This window comes from Colletotrichum chrysophilum, assembly GCF_026319265.1.
Source record: "Colletotrichum chrysophilum strain AFK26 chromosome Unknown scaffold_59, whole genome shotgun sequence".
NCBI lineage: Eukaryota > Fungi > Ascomycota > Sordariomycetes > Glomerellales > Glomerellaceae > Colletotrichum > Colletotrichum chrysophilum.
Window position 1 is genome coordinate 15,648 of NW_026517346.1, and position 26,294 is coordinate 41,941.

The 26,294-nt window shown below is 53.2% G+C and overlaps 9 protein-coding genes and 1 non-coding gene across 10 annotated transcripts; 7 read left to right on the forward strand and 3 right to left on the reverse strand.

The window, feature by feature from the left end:
- Nucleotides 1-3,662: 3,662 nt before the first annotated feature.
- COL26b_007308 (uncharacterized protein) lies at nucleotides 3,663-5,049 on the forward strand (the record flags this gene model as incomplete). The annotated part of the gene is made up of 3 exons (XM_053180105.1): nucleotides 3,663-3,930; nucleotides 3,965-4,968; nucleotides 5,005-5,049. 3 exons carry the CDS (start codon nucleotides 3,663-3,665, stop codon nucleotides 5,047-5,049), a joined length of 1,317 nt encoding a protein of 438 aa, XP_053035876.1.
- Nucleotides 5,050-7,775: 2,726 nt separating this feature from the next.
- COL26b_007309 (uncharacterized protein) lies at nucleotides 7,776-8,575 on the forward strand (the record flags this gene model as incomplete). Its single annotated transcript, XM_053180106.1, has 4 exons — nucleotides 7,776-7,798; nucleotides 7,881-8,031; nucleotides 8,193-8,444; nucleotides 8,546-8,575. The coding sequence occupies 4 exons, from the start codon at nucleotides 7,776-7,778 to the stop codon at nucleotides 8,573-8,575; spliced, it is 456 nt and encodes a 151-aa protein (XP_053035877.1).
- Nucleotides 8,576-10,726: 2,151 nt separating this feature from the next.
- COL26b_007310 (uncharacterized protein) lies at nucleotides 10,727-11,758 on the forward strand (the record flags this gene model as incomplete). Its single annotated transcript, XM_053180107.1, has 2 exons — nucleotides 10,727-11,012; nucleotides 11,067-11,758. 2 exons carry the CDS (start codon nucleotides 10,727-10,729, stop codon nucleotides 11,756-11,758), a joined length of 978 nt encoding a protein of 325 aa, XP_053035878.1.
- Nucleotides 11,759-12,538: 780 nt separating this feature from the next.
- On the forward strand, nucleotides 12,539-13,137 carry COL26b_007311 (uncharacterized protein; the record flags this gene model as incomplete). Its single annotated transcript, XM_053180108.1, has 2 exons — nucleotides 12,539-12,680; nucleotides 12,731-13,137. The coding sequence occupies 2 exons, from the start codon at nucleotides 12,539-12,541 to the stop codon at nucleotides 13,135-13,137; spliced, it is 549 nt and encodes a 182-aa protein (XP_053035879.1).
- Nucleotides 13,138-15,410: 2,273 nt separating this feature from the next.
- Nucleotides 15,411-15,986, forward strand: COL26b_007312 (uncharacterized protein; the record flags this gene model as incomplete). The annotated part of the gene is made up of 1 exon (XM_053180109.1): nucleotides 15,411-15,986. The coding sequence occupies one exon, from the start codon at nucleotides 15,411-15,413 to the stop codon at nucleotides 15,984-15,986; it is 576 nt and encodes a 191-aa protein (XP_053035880.1).
- A 441-nt stretch (nucleotides 15,987-16,427) lies between these two features.
- Nucleotides 16,428-17,092, reverse strand: COL26b_007313 (uncharacterized protein; the record flags this gene model as incomplete). Its single annotated transcript, XM_053180110.1, has 2 exons — nucleotides 16,428-16,508; nucleotides 16,868-17,092. 2 exons carry the CDS (start codon nucleotides 17,090-17,092, stop codon nucleotides 16,428-16,430), a joined length of 306 nt encoding a protein of 101 aa, XP_053035881.1.
- A 1,060-nt stretch (nucleotides 17,093-18,152) lies between these two features.
- COL26b_007314 (uncharacterized protein) lies at nucleotides 18,153-19,720 on the reverse strand (the record flags this gene model as incomplete). Its single annotated transcript, XM_053180111.1, has 4 exons — nucleotides 18,153-18,719; nucleotides 18,772-19,013; nucleotides 19,064-19,543; nucleotides 19,621-19,720. 4 exons carry the CDS (start codon nucleotides 19,718-19,720, stop codon nucleotides 18,153-18,155), a joined length of 1,389 nt encoding a protein of 462 aa, XP_053035882.1.
- Nucleotides 19,721-22,705: 2,985 nt separating this feature from the next.
- On the forward strand, nucleotides 22,706-22,777 carry COL26b_007315. Its single transcript has one exon. It is a non-coding gene; the product is annotated as a tRNA-Thr (tRNA).
- Nucleotides 22,778-23,454: 677 nt separating this feature from the next.
- COL26b_007316 (uncharacterized protein) lies at nucleotides 23,455-24,732 on the forward strand (the record flags this gene model as incomplete). Its single annotated transcript, XM_053180112.1, has 4 exons — nucleotides 23,455-23,897; nucleotides 23,962-24,019; nucleotides 24,079-24,436; nucleotides 24,512-24,732. 4 exons carry the CDS (start codon nucleotides 23,455-23,457, stop codon nucleotides 24,730-24,732), a joined length of 1,080 nt encoding a protein of 359 aa, XP_053035883.1.
- A 331-nt stretch (nucleotides 24,733-25,063) lies between these two features.
- COL26b_007317 (uncharacterized protein) lies at nucleotides 25,064-26,021 on the reverse strand (the record flags this gene model as incomplete). Its single annotated transcript, XM_053180113.1, has 2 exons — nucleotides 25,064-25,392; nucleotides 25,457-26,021. 2 exons carry the CDS (start codon nucleotides 26,019-26,021, stop codon nucleotides 25,064-25,066), a joined length of 894 nt encoding a protein of 297 aa, XP_053035884.1.
- Nucleotides 26,022-26,294: the final 273 nt, after the last annotated feature.

Here is a 26,294-nt window from a genome sequence, read left to right on the forward strand (position 1 = left end):
TGAACTACTCAAATTTGAATCAGCTGCTGGCACACGAAAGACACTAGGGTCAAAAACTCAAAAATCATCCGCCGCTGCTTGTTCGAATAGTTCTCTGATCACATGGCGCTGTGTTCACCTCGCCCCTTGTCATGGACCGGGGAGGGGCGGAAAACTTGCCTATTTAGGAAGAATCCAATTCAGTCATGATACACCAGCCCGTCGTCTATCCGGCCATGTACGCATCCATTAAAATGGGATGCGCATGCTGCTTTCCACTAATGTTGTGCACCTAGTCCATGGATAAAATCCTCAAAAAAGCCAATTTTCCGCTCATGCGGATCAGCATAAGCCGCTGGCCACCGGCCACAACTTGTTATCACAAACGTCCGACATCAAGCGTGTGGGACGAAACAGGCCGGCCATTTGCGAGCATCCTTCAGAGATAGCATATCTCTTTATCGCGGGGAGAGATATGCGGATGTCATTTGCCGGCACTGGTTACGTAGAATGTTCACAGCTTATCGAGGGCATGCATCATTTCTGATGGCAACATACGCGGGATGGCTAGAGACTAGAGGGTGGGAGAAGGTCAGGATGGCTTTCGCAAGTCTCCTGACATGAATCAAATATCACCCATGAATTCTTTCTCAATGACATCGGTCTCCATACTATCTGAGCATACTCTACGATGTCGAAACTTCAAGACCCCAAGACAACACGCGACGACCCCAGCAAGGCTATGAAGGACGATAGTCAGATGAGTGAAGCCCTTCAGAGGGAGAGTGCGGATGGTCATGTTCCCACGCCGGCCGTCCCGGCATCTGGACGAGCAGTCTTGGTTGACCCACGCGGCCTACCTCTGGTCCCGCAACCGAATTCGGACCCGTTAGATCCCCTGAACTGGTCAAAGTCCGAAAAGGCACTTATCTTATTCATTGTTTGTTACGCCGGCTTCTTGTCCATTTACCTGACAACCGCACCGGTGGCATCACTTCCACTGCTCCAAGAGCATTTCAACATCAGTTATAACAAGGTTAATTGGTCCTTAGGCGTCCCTGCTCTGGGTCTTGCCATCGAGATCTTGCTCTTTGCAGGGTTCTCGGATATCTGGGGTCGTCGCCCTGTTCTGCTGGGCACTACTCTAATCACTCTGGTAGCCACCGGCTGCACGACGACTGCCAATTTGCCCTATGTGGCATATCTGCTGCTCTGCCTTCTTCAAGGAATTGGCGCCGGACCAGCGCTTAACGTAGGATTTGCTATTGTTCAAGACATCACGTACGAACACGAGAGAGGGTTTAAGACTGGTCTTTGGATCTTGTCGATCGATGTAGGAGGTATGATTGGTGCCTTTCGTGAGTTTTGATTGGAGTTTAACGGAAGGGTAGATCTGACTCTGGAAATAGTGGGAGGGTTTGTTGCTGGTGCTGGGATCTTGTGGGTGCAGTACCACGTCGCAATTGCATACGGCGTTCTCCTGCTGCTGGAGGCTTTCCTCTTGCCAGAAACATTCTATCCACGGGACTTGATATCTGATGGTGTCACACCGGACAGAGAATTGGAAAGTGTCAAAAGAACAAATAGTTCGAGGTTCTGGGTAAGCTTATTCGCAACTCGGCTTCTTGATTATACTCACGGTTTTGCAGAAAGTACAGCAGCTTCAAGTCGGATCTAAGAGGCGGGCTTTCATGACAGCCATTCGATTCATGAACCTCTTGACACAACCTCGACTCATGTGTGCCATCATCCCCTACATATTCTTCCAGTATTGGTGGTAAGTAATACTGCAACACACGGACTTCTACAGAGTTTGTCCTCATCTTGGTGACCTTCTACTGACAGAGATCTTTCAGGGTCGTGTCCATTCTCACAATGGGGCCCGTGGCATATGCGCAATACAGCACTCAAACGCAAGGCCTGCTTTGGCTTGGCCTCATCTCCGGCACTGTCACCATAGAAATCGTATGCTCTGGTCGAATGCTCGACAATCTCGCTTCACGGCTTTCAAAAAGCAACAACGACATCATAACACCTGCTATGTACCTATGGCTTGCTTATCCTGCAGCTCTACTCGGCACGGGAGGATGTATCTTGTGGGGACTATCAATTGATCGTCATTGGCATTTTATGGCGGGCGAGCTCGCCTTATTTATCTGTAAGAATGGCAATGCCCATCTTCCCGCTGTGGAAATGTCCTCACTGACTTACTGCGCAGTTGCTGCAGGATTGCAGATGGGAAACGTAACAGTGGTTACGTACGCAATCACGGCGTATCCAGGCCGTGTTCTGGAAGTAATATCCTTGTACGGAGTCCTCTACAGTGTAAGCACGTAACATCCTTTGACATGCATCTGGGAGGTTGCTGTTGTGATGGCAGTAGTATTGTTTCATCGCCGGCACGTCCTTGGATTAAACAGATATGTACCTTACATGTCTTGCAGGTTTCGGCATTCCTCGTCCCTTGGTTCATCAATGATTGGGTAGAAGCTCTAGGTAAGGTAACCTATGGGCTCCTTGGTTCATCGTTTACAGGTACTGATGGATGTTTCAGGCTTTGCATGGAGTTTTGCGACACAAGGTCTTATCACTCTTTTGGTAATTCCGAGCGTCATGATACTTCAGATGCGATGACAATAAACACCGGCCTACGACGATGCAGTACAGGATTGCAGGTTTGCGTCATACAGAATTCTGAAGGACTCCGACTCACTTTACTACCCGAACGGCACCTCGGTCCGTTGTTCGTGCTATTCTCCTCACTTACTTGTAACATTCATATTATGCTAGTCTATTAGCTCGGGTCCATAAGTACAGCTGATCCGCCTGACATGACTGTAACTCTCCGCCGAGGTAGTGAGGCTTACCTACGATGGCTGAGGACCAATAGTCCTGCTGATGATAACGATTCGTTACATCGTCCGCGGTATGTGCATTGGCCAAGTCCTCCTAGCTATCCGGTAGACCCGGACCCCAGTCTCGGCAGTACGGGTATCGGTTGGAAGATGCGGCTATGCGGTCACCTGCAGGACATTCGCTCTCGCTAGTTCTTTATGACAATAGTCAAAGAGATAGAAGACGGTTTGATTTGGTCTGATATACAGTGTTTTAAAAGTTTCCGGCCCATTTCCGACCTCTGCGGCGCTGCATTCCGATTCCAAACTTCCGAGCCCCTGTTCCGTCGAGTTGTCCCCCTTCGCAACAACCTGAAAGTCGTCCCAACCCACATAAAGACCGGACGGTTAATGCTTTCCCACCGTCGGTGGCACGGATCTCGTCCAATTGTCTTCTTCTGCACCTTATGCTTCCAAACTCTCATGCCGTGATCTTAGCCGTTGACTATCCTTCCCCGCATCCCCCGCAAAAACGGAAACTCTCGTGCTGGGTCTGCCCGGCCTTTCGAGCTGCAAACCGGGACCCCAGGTATCCACTGGCATGGGGTTGCCGAGACCGAAAACCGCGTCAGAGGGGTTGGAGAGAGTTCCGACGTTTGGACCAGTATCAGGTCTATGGACCAAGACAGACGTGGCGATAAGGCGGCCGCCTGTCGGTCGGCGTTATTATTCCGTTGCTGCAATTTTGTTCCGTACTTCATATCGTTTAAATAGGACCAAATATCAACATCTGCTTCGTCGGCTCATCTGAACCATCCTACCTCACTTCTCAGTACCTGACTTGACAAAATGGCAACCATTCCCGCGACGCAAGTTGGAGTACCACGTGGTGGCTTGAAGGCCGACGCCAATTCCGAGCATGTCGAGCATGTTGAACATATCGAGCGTGCTGCCGGGCAGGCCGTCAACAATGCTTCCAACGGTAGCGACCAAAAGAACATTGAGACAGTCGGGTATGTCGTGGAGGAGGTCAACGCAGACTTCAAGCTGGTTCCAGTCATACTTGACGAGATCCGACCCAACGAGGTTTTGGTAGAGATGAAGTACAGTGGCGTCTGTAAGTTGAGATTCTCTCTCACATCGCAAGGTAGCAATCAGTGGTCTCATCATCTATGCTCTAGGCCACACAGACGTCGTGACCCAGAAGGGAGGCTTGCCCATGATTGAGTTCCCAGCCATCTTCGGCCACGAGGGAGCTGGTATCGTTCGCGGAATCGGCAAAGACGTCAAAATCAAGGATCTGGCTTTGGGCGATAATGTCCTCCTGTCCTTTACAAGCTGCAACGCATGTGACACCTGCGCGAGTGGCCACACGGCTCTTTGCCCAGAATCTTCGAAACTCAACATTGGATCCGTCCGCAGCGATAAGAGTACCCCCGGAAGGCTCGCCGACGGTCGTTCAGTGAGAAGTCAGTTCTTCGGGCACTCGTCTTTCTGCAAAATGTCTGTCGTCAACGGGCAATCAGTTGTCCGTTGCCCGGAATCGGCAGCGGCAAGCATGGAGGTTTACGCCCCGCTCGGATGCGGGCTCCAGACCGGCGCCGGAACTGTCTTGAATATGATCAAGCCAAAGAAGACGGACTCCATTGTCGTCTTCGGCCTGGGAAGCGTCGGTCTCGCTGCTCTGATGGCGGCGAAGTACTTGGAGGTGGGCCAGATCATTGCCATCGACATCGTACCCGGCCGTCTCGAGCTAGCCAAGGAGCTTGGAGCTACTCACACATTCAACTCGAAAGAGAGTTCAGAAATCGTTCGTGATATCCAGAAGGCTACCGACGGAGGTCCCATGTATGCGATCGACTGCACCGGCGTTCTGAAGGTCATTGAGGACATGATTGCATGCGTCAGGCCTCTTGGTACTGCAGTACTTGTCGGCGTGCCACCGCCAGCGGCTGACATCAAGATTGACGCACAGGCGTTCTTGTTGGCAAATAAGCGACTCATTGGTGTCATTGAAGGCGACTCATACCCCCCAGACTTCATTCCAAAGTTGATTTCAATGCACCAAGAGGGGAAGTTCCCCATTGACAGGCTATGCAAGACGTATCCAGCCTCTGAGCTCAACCAAGCAATTCATGATATGCACACCGGCCAGGTAAGTACGATCAGATTTCATACATGATTCAGCCAGCTGATCACTTTGAAGGTTATCAAGCCCGTCATTCATTGGACGTGAGAGTTTTCGGAGGCGGAACGGATGGTGGCGTTCTGTTTGCGGGTTACAGTGGCAAGCGGGAGGGAAGCCTGTGGCTTTGAGCCAAACTATTTACTGCAATCTCTGCGCGCAGAAAAGACATATTACTCAATCCTCCAATCGGCAATGCCAAGAACAATATGATGCTTCCTATGTTGCCACAATCCGACTCGCGTCTTGTTGTTTCAGCAGGCCGTGTCTCATGTTGGCTGCGTGGGAAGCAAATTCCGCACACGACGTTGATCTCGTGCCATGTCTCACTCATAAACTCAAGAGCCGAGACAGGCGGTCGGGAAGAAACGAATGAATACGCCAGGCGCTTTCCCTTCTCGAGTGCGACTTGATGGTGGTTTCACAAAGGGGTCGCCTAGGTGGGCAGCCTGCATCCCGAAATTTCCCAATTTCATCCATGCCCAAGATCCCCAAGTGTGACTGCGGATATTATGAGACCGAACTGAGTATCCGTGCAGCGCCCGGTACAGAGTGCGAATGATACTCATCAAGCGAACTTGTAAAGTTGTGATTCGAATTTCGAGCGGTAATAGTATGTAGCCTTGTGCTAGAGTCCTTTGAGGATTTGCTACAGTGTCTAGATTGCCTTTCTAAGTGCCTGCTGGGCCTGAGAAGGAGATATGCCCAACTGGAATCGCCGCTCATTCTTCTTGAAGCCTTCCCAGTTGAGCTTGGCTATCGCCATAATCGTGTCTTTCTCCATGAAGTCACCATGGACCCATAGCCCGCATATCTTCTTCCTCTGTTCTTCTATGTGTTTTCTCAATATTTCTTGGAGACCAACGGCTGTCTTGCGTGGCTCAATCCATCCGGTCTCCGTGTATGGATCATGCTGAAGTGAGGCGGCAAGCACGACGGCCTGGTGCTTACGCGGGGATGTGTGAAGCTCGTTTTGAATCTTTTCCCACCTTTCGCTAATTAGTTCGTCCAGTACGTATGGCGTAGAGAAACGAGCCAACTGCCATTTTGGTGGCTGATAATGCACTCCCCAGTGGTCCCCATGGTCGTGATCACCGGTCTTCCACCCGCAGGCAATCACCACCTTGCCGCGAGCGGTGCTGAGCTTCGGCCAGGTGTTTCCAGTGTAGAAAACTTCGTCTTTGGTGATCGCCTTAATGTAATCGCGGAAGCCGGGCGGGATTGTATCGTCATGAGTTGAGGACCCCCCTCCCCGCCAAGGTTTGGCAGAATCCAGGACTTTGACGCAGGAGGATGACCAATTGAGCGACACGACGACGGTCTCTGTATCGTGTTTCTTTACAAATTTCTTGACGGCATCCAAGGCATCTTCCACATACGTATTTGCGATGGTCAAAGGCCCATGTGAAACGAAATTGTCGACTCCGCAACAGATGTCAAGTAGTCGTATCCCCTTATTTAGCTGCTGGGAAATCGAATCGTCGTGGTGTTTGTGCATTTCTTTGATTTTTTCAATGAGGGTCTCGTTTTCGGGTTCAATGTGCACATCTGCGTCTTCGATATTTGAGGCAGAAGCACAGCTGTAACGGGTTCCTGGAAGTGTCACCTTGTCAAGTGGTAACTCATCGCTAAGATACTTCATCCACGAAGTTGAATTCAGTCGGGGCCTATTGTAATATGATGATCAGCAAGTTACAAGGAGTCGCCGAAACAAGAAATGGTGACTCTTACTGTGCTGCGAAAGAGACGCCCTTCTCTTCGTTAAACTTGCACGCATCTGGTTGTGTTGAATTTGATAAAACCCAAAGGTTGTGACTGTGGGCAAATCGTTACCAAACTGTCGAAGTTCTCAGACTCTCCTGAATAACTTACTTGTCTTTGTTCACCGAGGAGTTGATGTAACGGAAAGTACCATGTAGTATGACACACAGTCCGTAGTTGTGACTGCCCTTCCCCCACATGTTATGGGGCTTCATTCCTCCCTGGTCGAAGTGAGCGTGTAGAGTGTCGCAGGAGAATTCGATTTCTCCCTTGTCACATTTCCAGACGACAACTTGGTGGCCCCGCCATTTCTCTGCCTCTCTTTGGAGGAAAGATGCCAGGTGAGATTTGGAACCAACGGCCATGATCGGAGCAAATTCGTTGCAAGATTTGTGATCAGATTGTCTGCAAGCGCGTGGTGAATCGAGTTCGGCATTCCACTTTTCCATGTCATATTATATATTTCGTTGCAAACTCTAGATTTGGCGATGTTTCAAGCCACGTGGAACGAGACCTTCGTCTGAGACACAAGAGTTCTGCATCCGTGAGACTAACTGTTATTGTGGCGTCCTGTCGAAGCCAAGGCCAAACACCTACACAACGGCGGAATATACAAAAGCGGATGAGACCATGTGTCTCATTCCGAACGCGCTCTTCAGCTCAGCCATCTCAACACCACGTGAACGAAAACATTAACATTTTCTTCCCGTAGTCTAGGCTTTCCTTGGTGATACTTAATTACTGCATGAACTGTCAGAGTGATCGCATGCACGCTCGAAGACGATCGAGTTTGCACTGTTCACTTATTCGTCCCAGCCTATTGCTATTCGGCATTTTGCAGAGTTTCCAAGTGGGTCATAATGCAAAAGAATGATGTATGTCAATATTTATGCTGGACTTCTGCGGGCATGATACTGATTTTATCCTAGAATCCCGGGGCCATGTTTGGTTCACCCTCTAGTTCGTATCTTGACTTGAAATCCAGGCCAAGCTCCATCACTCAAGATATGCTCAAGATGGAAATGACAGAGAAGATCATGTAAGTTTTCCTCGTTCTCACTTTGCGCTCGAAAATGAATGTCGGTCTAGATTAGTCTGAACTAAATCTAAATCAACAATAGTTCCCCATCGACTCTCGAAGTAAAGGATTGGAACATCATAATGAAGAACTGCAACGTCATGCATGGCTGGTACACCGATCCTCAGACTCATCAGATCAAAATGGCCCCAAAACCCGCTTTTATCTTGAGGAAGGGACTCAACAATTCCCAGGTATGTTCCATCCATGATATTGAGCTTGTTTATGCACTATGCATCGATATTTACAGAGTTCTCTTTCTTTCTATTTCTTTTCTTTTCTTTTTCTTTTTTTGCAATGATGCCAATCTCTACTCGTTACTTTTGATGGCTCTCGAGATGCTGATGCCAAATAGACAACTGACGGCGGTGCCATCCCGAACTATTGCGTCAACGACGGCAGCAAAATCGATGTGATTGACGTTGAAGAAGGTGTAAGAGAGTCCATGGTGCAAAACAGCTTCGCCAAATCGTCAGTTGATGCGAAATTGAACGGCGGCTATTCCAAAGTGAGCATTGGCATGAGTGCAAACACTCTCCTGCAGATGCAGAAAGGACAAGAGAAGGGGAAGACGAAGTCAAATAAGACTTTAGTTGGACAGTACAAGGTACGTGACTCTGCGCTTTTGCCGAAAGCGTGGATGCAGTGACAGCCAACATACTGATCTATCGATCTAGCTGCCCCGAGCCACACTATTTCTAACCCCAGACGACCTTGAGCCGACTCCTCAACTTATGAAGGAGCTCAAAAAGGTCGAGAAAGACAACACCCTGGTGAACATCCGTAAATTCCAGATGACATTTGGTTTGTGCCCTGAGCCCTTCGCTTACGATCTGTGTCTGAGTCTACGACTGACTCAATGTGCAGGTGAATTCTTCGCACATGAGGTAACCATCGGCGGAATGTTGACTTCAACGCAAACTCGAGAAGCAAGCGAGCAGACCTTGCAGGAAAAGTCTAAGCAAGATTTCAAGCGAACGATTGGCCTCGCAATTTCCTCGGCAAGTTAACCTCTTTGCAACGACACTCATTGCCGAATCTAACATCCTTTTCATTGTAGCCCATAGATGCTGGGGGCGGCTACACTCGTCAGGAATCACAGGATACAGATCAAAGCAACAGCTATGGTAGCAGGAACGATAGTGAGCAGGTGGTGTTCGAAGCCATCGGCGGCAACACCATTCTAGCATCCAGGTGCATCAACCTGGACATCCCGCTATTCTGTAGCGTTGCTAACACACGCACAGTCCTCAGCGCTGGTGTCAATCGGTGACTAACCACGAGAATTGGAGGGTTATCGAAGTGTGTCACTCCTTACCGCGGAAATAACTGCTTGTTTCTGTAGATCAGTCGGCTAATCCTTTGCAGCGAGCCGACTTGAAAAGCATCGTGGAGTCCATGGCCGGATGTGAAGTGTCAGAGCTGGGAGATGTCGTTAAGCTCTTCTCCAGCGCCAAATCGGTAGAGCACATGTCTGATCACATTGACGTCACCTCGAGTGGTGAACTATTTGCTCAACTTCGATTGAGAACCAAAGCAGATGATCAAGATCAGTACCTCGTTCACGACGATTCGGTAGCAGTCCAACTTGACAGTGTTGGTGAACAGGCCATTGTGCCCAATAGGAAAGTGAAAATCTTCAACACGAAATATCAAATCTTGCCGGATGCTGACACCTACGAACAGATTCTCGGGGCCTCAAGTAATGGCTTACGATCATGCCCGTTGGGGAAAGAACCCGGACTTTGGAATCTGGACTATCAAGAATCGTGACGCGGGTCATGTGAGTACCATCGTCTATGAACGCCATGCGGTATTCCTTGCGCTGACTTCTGACACTTTTACTTCCCCGTCACAGCTGCGTGATGGATCTGCTGTTACTATCCGTACTAGAAGAAACCGATACCAACCTCATTTTCAACCTCATTTCCTCTCCGTTCTTCGCACTTCGGCTGGCTTCTTTACGCCGTGCATATCAACCTCAGGACACGAGCCAGTCTGGAGAATTCGAATTGCGCCGGGGACCAAGAAAACCCTACCCCCCCTACTTTCTGACACTAAAGGCGATTTGCTTAAGGACGGCAAATTATTTTGCTTGACCTTTGAATTCAAGGACAATCCGCACGGCTACCGCGACTTTGTGCGCGATGCTCGTGGCTTCAGGAACCGTACGTTTCCGACAGTGCCCCACAAACGCCTGGTACTCGTCCAACCAGCTGGTACTTCTGAAGCGTGGAAGAAGCGATCATGCTTGCTTCTGGACGACGAGGTATTGTCTGAAGGGAAGATTTCCCGCTCTTTGAAAGTGAACGGGTGTGAATTCGGTGTCAGCATTGCATCGTTTTGGATTGACCAGCTCGGTAAGTCAACCCCGGTAAAATTGCTCTCTCTCAACTCTGCTGACAGACACTTCCAGCATCGGATGGTACCGATGAGGATGATGACCGTTTGTTGGAACCATTTCCCAAGGCGGACGAGCCTTGAGGGAACGAAGAAAATGAAGTCAAGACGTTTATGAGAGAACATTGAAATAATCCGCGCCGCTCGTTTATTTGTTAATTGAGCTATATCAATCATGGAGAACTTGGCAAACTCGACTTTGCAGACTTGAGAGATTCAATAGACCAAGTAATGGCAAGCCAGTGTCATGTGACAATTGTTCAACTCCTTCAGGGCGGGCCAATCTTGGGCCGCAAGATGTTGGGCGAGCGGATGGACGCCACATCTCCAGTAACTCCGCCTGGTTAGCAGGCAGCAGCAGGCAGCAGAGGCGCCCAACCCCGCCTTTGTGTCACAACATCAGACTATTTCAGTCCGCATCGAAACTTCTGCCCTTTATGTCTCTAACTAAATAGCGCTTCTATTTGTAACCAAGTCATCGTTCAAATCATGGACACCGCAGTAGCGACCGGTATACAGGCGACAGCATGCAATCCCCAGCTGCAATGCCCACTCTTCAGCACCCTGCCGGGTGAGATTCGCAACGAAATCTTCGCGCTCGCTCTTGTTCAATACGAAGACAGCGAGAATGCTTATCCAGAAGACTCTTACTGGTATCGTCCGGGATTTTCGGGTCCGCGAAAGAGCAGTAGCGCACTCCTGCAAACATGCAAAGCAGCTTACTTTGAAGGTCAAAAGGCCTTCTTGAGAGAGCTTGAATGGGCTTTCTGGTTTGGTCAGTCTCAATTCCATGTAGGTTTCATGACACTAATAGGATATCTGCATCTAGACCGCGGTCCAGAGGGCCGGACAGGCATGAATTCATGCCTATCCTTCTTCCGCAAGCTCACGCCTCAACAATCTCAAGACCTCAAGAAAGTCCGCTTCTTCATGCAGATGTTCAGATTTGAAAATGGAACTGAGTTGCATCGCCTCTTCCACCAGCCAAACTTCAACCCGGAGAAGCTCACCATCACGATTCGCTACTCTGACTGGTGGTACTGGGAGAGCGACACTCCTCTGCGGATGAAGGAAGATTGGCTGCGGCGGTTCAGCGGGCCTCCTGGGCTTAGAGAGCTCAAGGTGGAGTACGAGACCATCACTCGGAAAAAGGATGCGATGATGAAGATCGTGGAGAGGAACAAGAAGTGGAAGCTGAGTGTTGGGTACTTGGAGGAGGGCGGTCATTTAAGCGCCGAGGGTACGAAGCTGGTTGAGTGGAGGTGGCATGGGAAGAGTGCTCTGGGAGGCACAAAGTGGTATCATCATGGGGATGGGGATACGATGGAATATGTTGTCGTGACAGACACCTGGCGATATGTTCCGGGCCCGATGAGTGAGGAGGATCTCAAAAAGCGAGAGATTCTGCCTCCTGAACACTACCCCGCCCAGGACTCCGATGACTCCGATAGGTCTGATGAAGAGGAGGAAGACGATGATGCTGATTACTCGGAGTATGAGATCGAGGATGACGACCTTTGATGTCGGTGTTCAAGAGAGCCTACCCAGGTGGCGTATAGTTTACATACTTTATTTCTTTTCATTTTGATGCAAACATCACTAACAAAGAATCTCGCACACAAGCCCCTGTTGTCCTTGAGCAATTTGCTGTAATGTTCTCCTCTTATGCCACCTCTCAATTATTACCTCGAGTTGTATCACCTTCATGTCATTCTCGCCCATTCCATTGAAAACCATTGAAAACAACTCCCATTACGCTCCCTCGCAATTGATTCGACATTCTCATGCAGACTTACGATTATGGTATCATTCTTACTCCAAAGGATTGCAGAACCCGCATTATGTTGCTAACATGATCATACGAGCAAACATTGAGTGCTCATCGGCCAACTAGTCAGGCGAATTGAGGAACTTTGTTGCAAATCCTTCGCCTAACATTACAGCATGCCGAGAAATAATACGAAGCAACTCGCATGTATTGATCTTACTCGCATAGTCTTCACTAGCTAACCGACCACGCTACTGCACGCATCTCCGCCACCATGGCCTGCAATTTACGAATACAGGAAAGACAGTTCCCGCTGAACAGTTCCTCCTACGGCCAGGTCAAGTATTTAAGTGACTACATTCAAACTCCTCGCTTCGTTTCTTAGTTGCTGAGTACACAACACACCATCAACGTCTTAAATGGTCGCAATGAATCGCATCGCTCTCATAACCAGCCTGGCTCTTGCCAGTGCCTACGCCTCCACAACCGCACCCCCAGCCACGACGTCTCTCCCGTGCCTCTCCCCTGGCGCAATGTGCGGCGTCCAGGTCCAATGGAGCGGCGGTGCCTTCGGCAACAAATACGGCCTCGCAAGCCCGGAACAATGCCTCGAGTTCTGCAACGCAAAGCGCACCTGGGGCGAGTGCAAAGCTTTATCCTTCTTCGCCAACGGCAGTGCCTGATCCACAACAAACCCGCCTCCGAGGTCGCCCGGCCCCAGGCAGGCAGCGGCTACTGGATCTGGGACAAGGAGTGCTGGGAGTGCGGCGAGCTCGGCCCCATCGACGAGGTCCCCACGCGGACGACGTCCGCGACGACGGCCGTTGAGACCTGCCTGTCGCCCACGGCCAAGTGCGAGGTTGAGGCCAGGTTCACGGGCGAGGGAGATGTCAAGAGCTGGGGGAGGTTCGAGAGCGGAGACGGACCCGAGGACGGGCCGGCTGGGTGCCATGAGCTGTGCACCGATGCGCGCAAGCCACCGCGGTGTCGGTCGTTTTCGTGGGATCCTAGCACGGGGACCTGTCTGTTTTACAACTTTACTTTTGACCAAGCTTTTACGCAATCATCTGGCAGTGGTCTCTGGGCTTGGGATATTGATTGTTGGACGTGTGGTGCTAGTGGATACACATGAAGCATCGGCGTGTCGCTATCGCCCGGCAGAAAGTGGTGCATATGGACTTTATCGTCAATAGACAGCTTTATCAAATCACTCTTCTTGTTTCATAGCTTGTTAGTCGTTGTAGTCTTCGTCATCTCATCTCGAGGTGATAGAAACCCCTCTTTGTGGGCGTAAGACAGTACCCTCTTCCTTTGAGCACCCAATGATATCTTTTCTGATGAACTAGTGACTCTGGGTGCCTTGAAAATTGAAGCCTTGCGATAGTCCTCTGAAGCCTTGTGTTTCTCAGTCACTCGGCTTATACTTCTCAGCCTTGAGGAGTTGACTTTATTGGCCACACGGGAGCAAAAGCCGAGAGCAGGACTGACAGAAAAGTCAAGAAGAGCAACCGAAGAGAGGACCGCAGGAATTACCTCCACCAACACGGAAGACTTGGATGGTCTTGCAATTAATAAAGTCGGGTGACACAAAAACTGTAACCGAGCTGAAAGAACGACTTTTGCATGATATTCAGTGGCTTGATAGACGTGCATATGTCTCAAAAAAAAAGGATGTTACACACATGCGTCAGGTCTGCCTAATCGAATCCCGCCGGAGTCAACGTTACTTCGATCTATGCTACGCAATTGCATGCCCGTACGCGTGTCCAATGAGGAATTTCAACTATGGGCGTGCTGAAACTGCAGTTCCACCAAGTATTGCTTGCGGCTGGCTCATTGACCGCTTCCCCGAAGGCACCAGCATTTTTTCAAGATGTCTCTGTGAGCGTAATGCTGTCTCTGAAATAATTAGACTGCTCCAAAGTTCCCTGTTGCCATAACCTCAACATCTTCTCAACATTTGGGAAGTACCAAAACTTGAGACTTCCACCTAAGGTAAGCTCACCCTAAGCTCTCGCAACCCTCCTCCGAATCTCGTATGTCTCAAAAACATCGTCATGGTGTGAGAAGATCACTTCATGAGGCGTGATGCGAGATGATTTCAATCAAGCTCGCCGCCATTTGACCAGCCAGTAAGAGGTCGCCAATGTCCATTTTGTTTTTTGGGAGCCGAGGGCCCAAACAGACGTCAACTTGCGGACCTCAACCGTGTCTCGGGCGCCCGATCACGATGCCTAAAATCCTTCCCGACATTTCAGCTCGGCTTACACAGCCCCCCCACAAACACCACACCACCACATCTCCCCCGCCAGAAGCAACCTCATCTTTCTGTCCCGCCGCAAAGATTACCCCGAATCTTACCACTCCAATAGGCCCCAACCGAGACCTACACCTCTACTCACCAAGAGTTCTATGTCCCAAGCCTTCATCACGAGACTTGCACTAGGCGATCACAGTCACGAATGCCCTCAGCAACTTGATGCTCGTGTATCTAACAGGCCGATCGCTCGCGTCAGTTAGTCTCTGAGAGCCGACGCAGCCACCGCCAGCATGTTCCATTTCCCCAGAAGGCCTATCAAGCCACAAAGGCAAGCGGCAGCCCCCGATACGTCACATAAGCTCCCTCCCAACACTCACCTCCCATTGGCCAGCGAAGCTCACTTTCAGCTCCAAGAGCTCAGCCTCCTCCACATGAGCTCGTCATCTGCAGGTAGGCTTTTCCCGCCTTAGCTTGATAGCTTGCTCCCCCTCATTTGTCGGTCATAGGGCTGACTTCCTATCCTATGTGCCCAGCTCCCGGGCGTTATGGTAGCACCGGCCAGAAGAGGTGCCAGAAATGTCTCCGGCTTCTTACCACGCGGCACGGCACTTGGAGCTAGCCTGAGCTCAAGCTTGCGCGGGGAAGAGAGGGAGGGGAGGGCTGCAGGGCTGATCCGGAACGATACCCGGCGGCGTGGGATAGGGCCGAGGCTCGTATGGGCGAAAAAGCCTCCTTGAGCTAAGGGTACTGTGTGTGTGTTCGTGTGTTCAGTGTTTGCGGCTTCATGTCGGTGAGAGCGGTGCAATATGCTTCCATGATGCTATTTTGAGAAGGACCGTTGTTGCGGGACGCCTTTCTTGTTTCCCGCGTGATGACTTTGCCTCCACGAATATGCCCCAGCTGGGAAAGCCACGATGCTCACTTGAGACTCTTTCTTCGGTGAAGGCGTGACCGCGATGCTGACTCGACGACGAGGACCATGATGGCGTCGGAAGTTGATATAAAAGGGACGGCAACATACCTTCCTCAATCCCATCCATATCATCACCAGTCCCATCACCAACTCCCAAGCCCTTCACCTCAGAAAGCCCCAACCACCTCAAATCCTCTTCACACAGCCACTGTCCTCTTCAAACCAGCCCAACATGTTCTCCAAGCTCCTCGTCACCCTCCTCGCCGCCACCTCCGCCCTCGCCGCCCCCGCCCCCCTCGTCGAGGAGCGCCAAACCAGCAGCCCCTACTTCACCCCCTCCGCCGTCTTCCAGTACAACGTCCGCGACGGCGCAATCTACCCGGCCTCCTGGGGATACGTCTCCAAGTACCCCCAGAACGCCGGCAACGACTTCACAACCCTGCTGACCTTCACCTACCCGGCCGCCGCCGCCGGCAAGAAGTGCCAGTTCGCCTTCTTCGCCGACAGCAACACCTACGCCGGCGGCAGCCGCAAGCTCGACGTCTTCACCTCGCTCAAGCCCGCGCCCGCGGGCGGCGCCAGCGGCTGGGGCGCGGGAGGCCCCGGCAACCAGCGCAACGCCAACATCGGCCGCGTGTCGATTGTCGACGGCGGGTATGCGACCTGGGACGCGACCTATGGCGCGTATCTCTCGACGCCGTCGGACTGCAAGCCTGCGGGCACGGTTGAGGGGCTGGAGCTGGTAGGTGTGAATGATAACGATTATGTGTCGTTCCCGCCTACCGCTGCCCGGATTCTGTACAACTAGGCGGATACGTGAGAGCATGAAGGGGGGGGGGGGGGGGGGGAACCGTTGAAAGGGGGCTGCTGTTTACGAAAGTCCATTCGATTCGTCATCACTCATTCAAAATAGTTTCTGATACATAATTGTTGGTAAGGGCGAGACAGGCGTTTTTTGGGCAAAGCGATGCGGTTTGATCACGGTCCTTTTGAGCATCGGCAGCAGATTGGGGGAAATTTGGCATCCTTAGAAAGCTTTCATTCCTTCCAAGTTCTTCAGAGGACTCATTAAGAAATAATCGGGTATTCCTATTAACCTCGAGCCCCTGGAACTCTAGATACTGTCAGAATCCGAGTTTAATAATTCGTGTCAGCCACTTCACTGACCGGTTTATGATAAGCAACCAGCAGGGGCCTGGACCTCTTGAGATATCCATGCTTTCCGCACGCTTGATCAAACAGGCCTCCATCATACCCCCCACGCGTTGACCATGCCCTTCAAAGCCTTGCAATCAAGCTTATGCGTCTTCCAATCCTTCGTTTGACACTCCTACACCCATCACGTTAGCAAACCATTCCCTGTCCCCCAATCACCGTCCCGCCATCCTCGAAACTCACCTTCCCACAGTACCTTACAACACCGCAACCCGTACAACTCTTCACCTCCCCGCCCGCCTTCCCACACCCAGCACACATCTCCCCCGCCGCCGCTCCTCCACCTCCTCCCTCCCCCTCCCCCTCGCCGCCCTCCCTCACCGCCCTCCCCAGCTCAAAGACCCTCTCCAGCGCCGCCGGCACATACTTCACCCCCGTCCCCCTCCCCTCCGCCACCCTCACGAACCCCTTCTTCCCCTCCTTCGGCGCCGTCCGGCACGCCCGCGGCACCACGATCGTCCAGCCCGTCTTCACCGGCCGCAGGTCGATCCCGCGGTCCTCGAACGTGATGGCGAACTCGTCCCCCGCGCGGTCCGCGACCACCACCGTCGGCTTCGTGATGGTCATGTTCTGCTTCACCTGCGCGACGAGGAACCACTCCTCCCGCGCGTCCATTCCGGGCGCGGCGCCGTCTTCCTCGATCGGGAGACCGTCAAAGGCCGGGAAGGTTGTCGTGTTTGTAAGGTCCGGGATCGGCATTGCGGGTGAGCGGTCCGGGTGACGTGGAGGTCGGCTAGGATTGGAGTTTTGGATTAAACCGGCCGACGGAAGGACCACAATAGATGATGAAGCCTGCAGAGCTATTGAAACAATTGTTTAACCGTCGCTTAGATGCAATCGCTCATAAAATTAGACAAGCTTTCCAGGCGTCAGTCTAGCTGAGAAAGATGCAATATCTGAATGGTGTGAGTGAGAGTGAGAGTGAGAGATTGATGAAACGAACGGGGCCACCCTCGATGAGACTCGCTGAATGTGGTTGGCTGCGCGTCCAGTAGAGTGGAGTGTGGGATGTTTAGAGGAGGACACCCACCAGATTTGGGAGAGGGGAATTGAGGCCAAGAAACACGCCGGCAAAAGCTCGGGTGGAAGAGAGAAGGTCTTTCGCCAGAACGCGCTTGGCGGCTTCAAGAGCCTCACTGAAACGGCTGCCGCCACAGGATAAGACGACAGATGACGAGATGACGTACGCTGTAACCCCGGGGAAACATGGCCTAGAAGACCCCCGGGATTGTTCGACTGCAGAGGGTTTGTGTGTGCAGATGTCAGGCTCAGCGTCTGGGCCTTCCGCCTGTCGACATCGGATGAAGATGGCGTCATGGCGCTGGCAGCAATTCAATGCACTCGGTTTCAAGAAAATTTGGGAAACACATGCTTGAAGGATGTCTCCGACTAGACCACTGAACGTTCGTGTGCTGGTAACAATCGTCTCAGTGACGATGTGTCTATTCTAGGAAACTATGTGTTGTGTAGGACAGCTACATTATAGACTACTAGGACTTCCGCGATCACGGGCTACCCAATGCCCATCGTCGGGGAGCGCTGGGTGACTTGACGACGGTTGCGCCCGTGTCCATCCACAGCGCATATACAAAAAAGGAGCAACGCCAAATATCCAATCAACAACCCTGGCCTTCCCTGGCCTGCGCCGGTACATCCCTAGAGAACAGGCGCCGAATTGATCCCGGCGACCTGCCAGCAGAGCCGTGGCAATGCTGCATGCGAAATAACAAATATCAAGTCGTTATATGCTGCAAATCCATTACGCCCCAAAACTCATCCACCCGAATGTACCCGCGGCAGATGCCAGGACCAAAAAGGTCAGGATGCCGGCGCCGGCCTTATCTGCCGTCGTGATGGGGGTGTTGTGGACGCCCAGGTCGTTGTTCGAGTTGCTGCCGGCATTCGGGTCACCTTGGGAAGTACCACCAGTGCTGTTCGATACGGGCGGCTTGGCCTGTCCAATAAGAAGCGATGACACAGCGCCGAGGACGTTCATCTGCTGGCCGGCGCCAATCGTGCCATCGTAAGTACCCGTGCTCCATTTGAAGCCACAGGTGCGCTGGTTGGCTTGTCCCGTGCACTGCTTCACTGCAGCGTCTGCTGAAGTTTGGAGGACAGGGAGGATCTTGTCGGCGGTGTAGGGTGCAATCTGGGTGACAATGGCCATCCAGCGGGCGACGTAGCCCTTGAAACTCAACATGTCGGTGGTGCAAGTGTTGTGCTCCTCGCAGGCAATTTCGAAAGCGATGTTGTTGGGGAAAAACACATTCATGGTACCCTGGATGAGACCGTCGAGGCGGGTCTTCCACTTGGCGTCTCCGTCCGTCTGAGTTTGTAAGTATATGATATCCGAGTTTCAGGGCGCAGTCGATACTTACAAAGTTGTACATGTGGGCGGCTCCGAGCATGTAAACACCGTTGTTGTAGGAGAATTGGGCCTTGTTGATATCCGTGCAGTTGTGCTCGACGTGGCCACCGTCGTAAATGTTGTAGTCAGCGTCGATGAATCCGACAGATTCAACCCAGTCCCAGGTCTTCTCGGCCCAGTCCGAGTAAGTCGTATTTTTGGTGTAGCGGGCCAATCTGGCACCGATGTTGAAGAAGCAGCCATTTGCAATACCTAGATTGGGTCAGTTCTGTGGTCACTTAGGAGCAGCCGGGTCGTCTCACTGTTCTTGTAGTTATATCCGTTGTTAGATAGAGGAATCTGCCAGCGCAAACCACCGCCGCACGTGTTATCGTGTCTGTCAGGGCTGGCCATGGTGTTGAAGACGGCTTGGGCGAGGGCGAGCCACTGGGGCTGGTCGGTCGGCGGGTTGGGAAAGTTATTCTCGGCGGCGGTCATGGCGGACATGCCCCAGAACCCTTGATCGTCGTTACCCAGCGATGCCGTGTAGTTGGGAGGCATGTAGTCGCGGTTGGGCCCGACCTGATGCAGCATGGCCTGCATGACGACGTCGTTGTAGGAGGAATCGCCCGTCAGATGCCAGTAGTCAATCATGGTTCCCCAAAGCGCACCACCCTCCCACCAGTAGTAATCACCCGCGGGCGGCGGACCAGGCAAGATACCGGGCGTGTGGCCGGTCTCGTTTCCATCATAAAACTTCATCAAGTCGTAGGCGATGTCTCTGGCCGTGTTCTTGATGTCGTCTGCATACAGTATTAGTAAGGCCGTGGGGAAGATCGTCGTGGCTGGGTCGGTCGTGGGGACGGCAGGGAGTGCGTACCGTTGGAAGCGATGGAGTAGGCGGCGTTGGCGATACCAATGCCGGTGGAGAGGAAAAGGGCGCCGGCCGCGCTGGCGATGAAGGAGCTGGAAGACTTCATGGCGAGGATTCGTCGAATGACGTGTGTGGTTGAAGCGAGCGACTGGGAGAAAGGGAAAGGAAAAATGCCGGGTTGGGAGGTTCGGTTTCCCTAGGAGTTCGGCGCGGTCGGTACTAGATTCGTATCATGCGAAGAAATGGAACGATTCGGTCGAGGGCGGGTTTGAGAAAGCGTTCGTTTCGACGTCGAGTATGGACGGCGAATGTGGCGGTGGAGTTGAGAAGACGCAAAACGAGGGTCAGGTTGGGGAAAAGCAGGAGATGAACCGGGAAGTTGAAGGGAAAGGAAGGCGAAGAGAGGGTCGGGAACAGCAGGTTGGAAGGGAAAGAGAATGAATGAATGGCAGAGTGACAGCGAAGGGGTGGTGCTAGTGCAAGGCACCTTAGTGTAAAGGCAAAGGTAGAGACGGGACTTGGAGATCGGGCAAGTGCAAGCTGCAGGGAAGGTACCGGTACGGGGGCAATGACTGGCAGACGGGTGGTAAGGCCGGGGTCTGGAAGTCTCTTTTACGAATGGATTATGAGCAAGGTGGTCCTGTCATGTCACCACCGGGGCACTTACTTCAATTACCACACCACGGGGGCAGAGGGGAGGGGGCACAGCAGAGGGAGACTTTTCTGTTCGTACCCAACATACACGAAATGTCAGGCCAGCAGCAGCAGCAGAGAGCAGAGAGCAGGCACGGCAGCAGGAATGCGTGTGGTCCGTCTCAGCGATGAACAATGGGCGCAGTGGCTTGCGACGGTGTCCTCGATAGCGTCCTCTGCCGACGGGTCAACGGACTCAAGTGGGCGCAAAGCAATACCTAACCCGAGACTTTTGCCTGCTAATTTCTCTGTCCGCAGTATGTATTTGAGTACCTTATGCAAAAACCTCAAGCTCTCCAGTCAGATCAACGTCTCCCTGTGCTTGAAGTGCCTGTGCTCACCTCGCGCAGCCAACAGCCCAGCCATCTTTCCACACTACTGTACATGCCACGCAGTGCCCAGACGCGCCAAGTCGCCAGCGAGGAAAACAAGCAAATTCCAAGTTTTCCAGCGTTCTTGTCCCGCGGTCTTGGCGATCCAAGGACAGGGTCAGCAACAAGGGGTCGTGGGTGGGTGGTGCTGAGGAGATGGGCGGTGCACGGCTTGTGCATGCCGAGCAATTTTGTCTTGGCTGATCTTCTGCGGGAGTGTTCTGCGAATATCCTCCAGTCTCCCATTGTTTCTGCAGGCTGGGACGCAAACTCAATTAGAAATGGAGGAACCAGAGCGAGCACCCAATCCATCCTGTCTCGTATTCCAGCCGAGAAGACTGCGCGTAATACCTCAGGTCACAGGTGCTGTGCCCCCCTGAGCGTGAGACGGAGCGAACGCCTGGCAAAGGAGAAGCCGATGGCCGGGCGAGGGAGCGACGGCGTGCCACCAACGGCCCCCCATCCGTGGCAGGACAACCCCTGACGAATGTCACGAGGCTTATCACGTGTAGCTCCTCAAACCAATCAGCTACCTAGATATCACCCAGTCGCCCCTCCTTTTCTGATTAAATATGGACCAGGTGGTGTCTGCTGGAAATGAAGTGACTGGCCCTCCGTTTATGCGCTCACATTCGTCGCGCAGCCAGGCCGTGTTACCGCCGTCACATCACGGTCCAACTCCTCAGCGCCTGGCGATCGACAGTTTTGCGCTCACCAAGCCTGTAAACCCAAGCTTCGTGCTTCGTCATCCAACCAGTGGCGGTTACACCATTCTGCACGAAACACAAGACAGAAGAGCCCCGAAGAAAAAAAACAGTCAAGCTTTTCTGTGCTCCTCCTTGGGTCCTTGGTTTTTGCTTGGCTCTGCTAGCTCCCTTGCCCCGTCCCTCGTGCTGCCCATGTCGCGCCCACTGCTTGTGTGCTTCCCTCCCGCGATCTACGCGCCTGGGCATTCCCTTGGCGCTCTCGCTGTCCACAGCCGCCGGGACCATTACCGTCCACCTAGGGACTCAAGAGACCACCCCATCTCGGATGTTGACTGCACCCAGCGCGGCCTCAGCTGAGCGGGCCATCATATCGCCTCACTTCGCATGCCTCAGCCTCAGCCGCCTTCTAGAAACCGTCCGCGCATGCGAATCTTCATTGCATTTCTGTCTGCATGCCCTCAGACGGGATGACGGAGTAATACCGTCAGCAGCCAGGCACCTCAATATCGTTATTTGTCCCAGCGTCCGAATGCCTCCCACTCCTCAAATTTTAAACATTTGCATCCACGCGTCTAAGCCCCCTCCAAAGCAGCCAGCCGCCCAAAGGAGCAAAAAAGGGGTCCTCCTTCGGCTCGTTCCTGAACCAAGCAACGAGTTCTGATCTTGGTACGGATACACAAAAAAAAAAGGGGGAACACCTTAAGTTTGTTTTGCGGGCTTCATCCACTGCATCTTGGCAAAAGGGGACTTGTGCGTACGCGGCCTCCCGGTAAGGCTGAACATGGCGACAAGTTCTTCTCGAATCTCAATGTCAAATGCACACTGCCAAGCAGCCAAGAGTTCGCTATGCGTGCGCTCCCGTCGTCGCTGTCGCACTCTCGATGCTTGTATTCGCCCTGGATCAGCACGGTGCCCCTTGGCAATAACAGCTCCCTCTGCCTCCAGCTTCCGCAGAGTGGTTCTCGGTTCTCTGCACTGACCCCCGAGGTCCTGATCTCCACCTCCCAATCACCCGGAGAAGCACCCCCTGAAAGAGCTCAGCACGGGGACGGAACGGCCATTCAGTTGGTTATCGTTCACGTTCATCGCAAGTATTTCGCAGTGAAAGGACGGGGCAGCGTACGCATACAACCCCAGGAAGCTGCCGAAAAACGGTGGCTACTCAGCAAAGAAAACGAGGCAAACAAAACCCAAGACACAGCACCGTGGAGTTTTCTCGCCTCTAGCGGGACTGACTCCTGTCGAAGCGAAAATTTGTGCACTCCACTTTGGCTACTTGGGTAGCCAAGCGAGCACTGTGAACATCCAATGAACCAAATAGCCTCATTGGCTAAGTGGTATAGCGCCTCACTAGTAATGAGGAGATCGCCTGTTCGATTCAGGCATGAGGCAACTCAGGAGGGTTAAAACCCCTCAGCGGATAATTTTTTTTAACTTTTTTCTCTCGCGATTCACCTGTTTTCTTTTGATACCTTTAATACCTATCAGGTCTTTTTTGGTGCCCTCCAGACGCTCGTGTCATCCGCAGCACACCGCGTCCTTCTTAGGCGGCCGCCGGCATCCGTCCCCCGCACGCCGAGCGTACGGCCCGGAGAATGATAGCCGGGTGCGAACGCATCTACACCGAAACGCCGTGTTTTTCCAGCCGGTCGCACAGCACAAGGGCAAACCGATTTTCCTACACACCCGATAGGCTACACCCTATCGCTCTGTGCTTGGCAGCAGCAGTATGCATCCCGAGTCTCTGCGTAAAGGATCAGGGGTATGCCATCGTGGTAAGTGTTTTCCGGTTGGCCATGTCCGGTCCCATTGATAAAGCTTTCTCGCCCATGTGAACTTAATACAAGCACTGGGAGAGCTTTTAGTAGTTATATCCGTAATGCTTCAAGACTGTTGCAGTGTGAAGCCGTCATATCTTGCATCTTGAATCATAGCATCCTGCGTATTTGTGGCTTTCAGAGAGCTGCTCTCAGTCGGCCATTAGGATCGCTCACTCAATTGCCTCCAACTCATACCAAAACTCACATCTCACTCACTCATCCCCTCATCATATCTCCCATCTTCTCAAAATGGTCCATCTCAAATCCAAACCAGACTACACCCCCCTCACCCCATCATTCCGCCCCCTCCCAAAGAACGGCCACCTCGCCGCCCTCGAGCCCGAGTTCGCCCACGTCCTCAAAGCCGCAGACGCCGCCGTGGCGCCCTTTTGGAAGCCCGAGCTCTCGCTCCACGAGTTCCGGCAGGCCTGGCTCAGCCCGCCTCCCGCGCCGAAGGGGACCCCGCAGGAGGGCGTCGACGTGCTGGCGGATACGCGGAAGATTCCCGTACGCGATGGCGCTGAGATTGAGATCAAGATCTGGAGGAGCAAGAACGCTGTTGGGAAAGCGGTGCTTGGGATGAGGTTTCACGGCGGCGGTTGGGTTGTCGGGGGCCACATGACGGAGGAGCCTGAGAATCTAATGTTGGCGGGGTTGGGGAATGTCGTTGTCGTGAGCGTGGACTACCGGACGTGAGTTTTTGATTGAAACCCTCTCCGAACCGTCAGGATCGGACACTTACTAACAAGTTCGCAGAGCTCCCGAGCACAAATTCCCCGTCCCCCTAAACGACTGCCTCGACGCCACAAAATGGGTAAACCCCCCTCCAGTCCGCCATCCCACTCACCAAGCCAGTAAACTAACCCTCCCCAGTGCAAATCCAACGCCTCAACTCTCGGCATCGACCCGGAAAAGATCCTTCTCCTCGGCTCCAGCGGCGGCGCCAACATCGCCATCGTCACGGCCCTGCGCATGCGCGCGGAGGGCGTCTCAGGCCTCCTCGGCCAGGTCCTCGCCTTCCCCGTGACCTGCCACCCGGCCCTCATGCCCAGCGACAAGTACGAGCTCGCGAGCTACCGGCAGTGCCACGACGCCGCCATCGTCGACGCGCGCAAGATGGAGTTCTTCTGGGACGCGTACCTGCCCGGCCCGCCGGGGGATGTTGAGCCGCGGGCGTGGCACTCGCCGTTGCTGGCTGATGAGGGCGGGTTGAAGGGGCTTCCTCCTGTTTGTGAGTTCTATCCTTTCTTGTGTGAAGGTTGACGTACGCTGGAAGTGGGAGCTGACTCTGATGTAACACCGACAGTGATGCAAGTTGCGGGAGCTGATCCGCTGCGCGACGAGGCCATCGCCTTCGCGGAGCGTCTGCAAGAAGAAGGGGTGTCGACGGAGCTCCACACGTACCAAGGCATGCCGCATTGTTTCTACATGTTTGAGGGGCACCAGTCGACGGCGGAGTATTACAGCCGGGTCATCGGGTTCGTCAAGAAGATTACGGGGGACGCGGCAACGCGGGCGAGGTTGTAGATCTCTAGCTTCATCAATAGACACGGCTAATTTGATTCAAGTGATCGTTGGCTATGAGACTTTCTGCGTTCTGGTGCATTAACATGGTGAGGTCTCCTGCATTTCATGTAAGTCATCTCTGCGCTTATAAGTGCTGCGGTACTATGCTGACGACCACCAGGCAGTCAAAAGGTAGAGGCAAGAGCAGACTAGCCACGATAAATCTAGTCTCATCAATTCGGCATGACTGAGTGGTGTCTTTTCCACGTATTAAACTATCTCAAAGTGGATATGTCTCCCGATGAAACTCCTTCCCCAACGCCTATGTGTCTTGAGTGCCCACACCCACACCTCAAGCAGCCTCATGTTCCCTCTTCGTCTCCGTCTTCACGAGCTTATACAAGATGTCAGTCCTCAAGGTGTACTTCGTCCCTTGAATCACATCGTCTCCAGAGTGATACAGCCGGTTGTGCTGGAAAATAAGAACCCTCCCGGCCTTGGGGTCTACATCAACCTTCCTCCTCTCATCATTTGACAGAAACGACGTCGCGCCGCCCACTAGGTCCGCCTTCTCCTTTCCCACCTCGGCAACAGAGTCGTTCAGGTATAGATGGACGGTGTAATGCGTCCTATACACCGTCCCGTCTTCCATCTCCTCGCTGTAAGGACCGTCGCAGTGAGCTGCCTCCGTGTTAGTCACAATCAGACACCTCATCGCCTTGAAAGATGCAGGAATAAAACTTACGTCTGAAAAACTGGCCCTTGCCATACTTCAAAAACCTCATCCGCTTATTAAACCGATCAAACACCCAATCCGTCTCGAACCCCCTATCCGGCCGCGCAACCCCCTCAAACGCCGCCAGCTCCTCCCCTAGCCCCTCCGCCAGCGCGCACCGCGCCCACAGCCGGTCGACGACCTCCTGCTCGTCCCAGATGATGCGGTCGCTGTTGCGGTACTCGGGCTCCAGGATCTCCCAGCCCTGCGCCATGCTGACCAGCGCGGGCTGCCACGGTTTGTCCGCGGTGACGGCGCTGGCCTCGGCGAGCGCAAGCAGCTGCGCGCACTCGGCGCGCGTCAGCACGTTGTCGAGCACGACGGCGTAGCGGCCCTCGTTCTCGGGAAGCTGCGTCTTGGACCAGTCGATGCGGGTGAGCGTCACGGGCGGGGCGCCCGGCGGCGGGGCGGCGAGGAAGTCTGCGGGGACCGGCACGGGGTTGGAGGTGTACAAGGTCCGGACGGGCTGGGGGCCGCGTTTCGGGGGCGGGGACCGCTTTTTGCGGCTGCCTGGGAGGAGGGAGCTCAGCGACATCGTGGCGGGTTGTGTGCTCAGACGGCACACGGGTTGCTTTGAGATGGTGTTATTTCTGGGGAACGAGATAGGTGTCAATGTAGGTAGTATTGAAACTGTTGTTGGGTTGAAAAAGCGGCTTTCTGGACGCTGCGGCGCTGCGTATTTACACGCGGTGAGGAATCTCACTGCCTGGAGTTGGTGTCTGGGCGTAGCGGGAGCCTGGCCGTGGCGGTGTCGGATTGGCCTCAGCCGGAGCGGGTTGAACGGCATGCTAGGCTGTCCTTGTGTGAA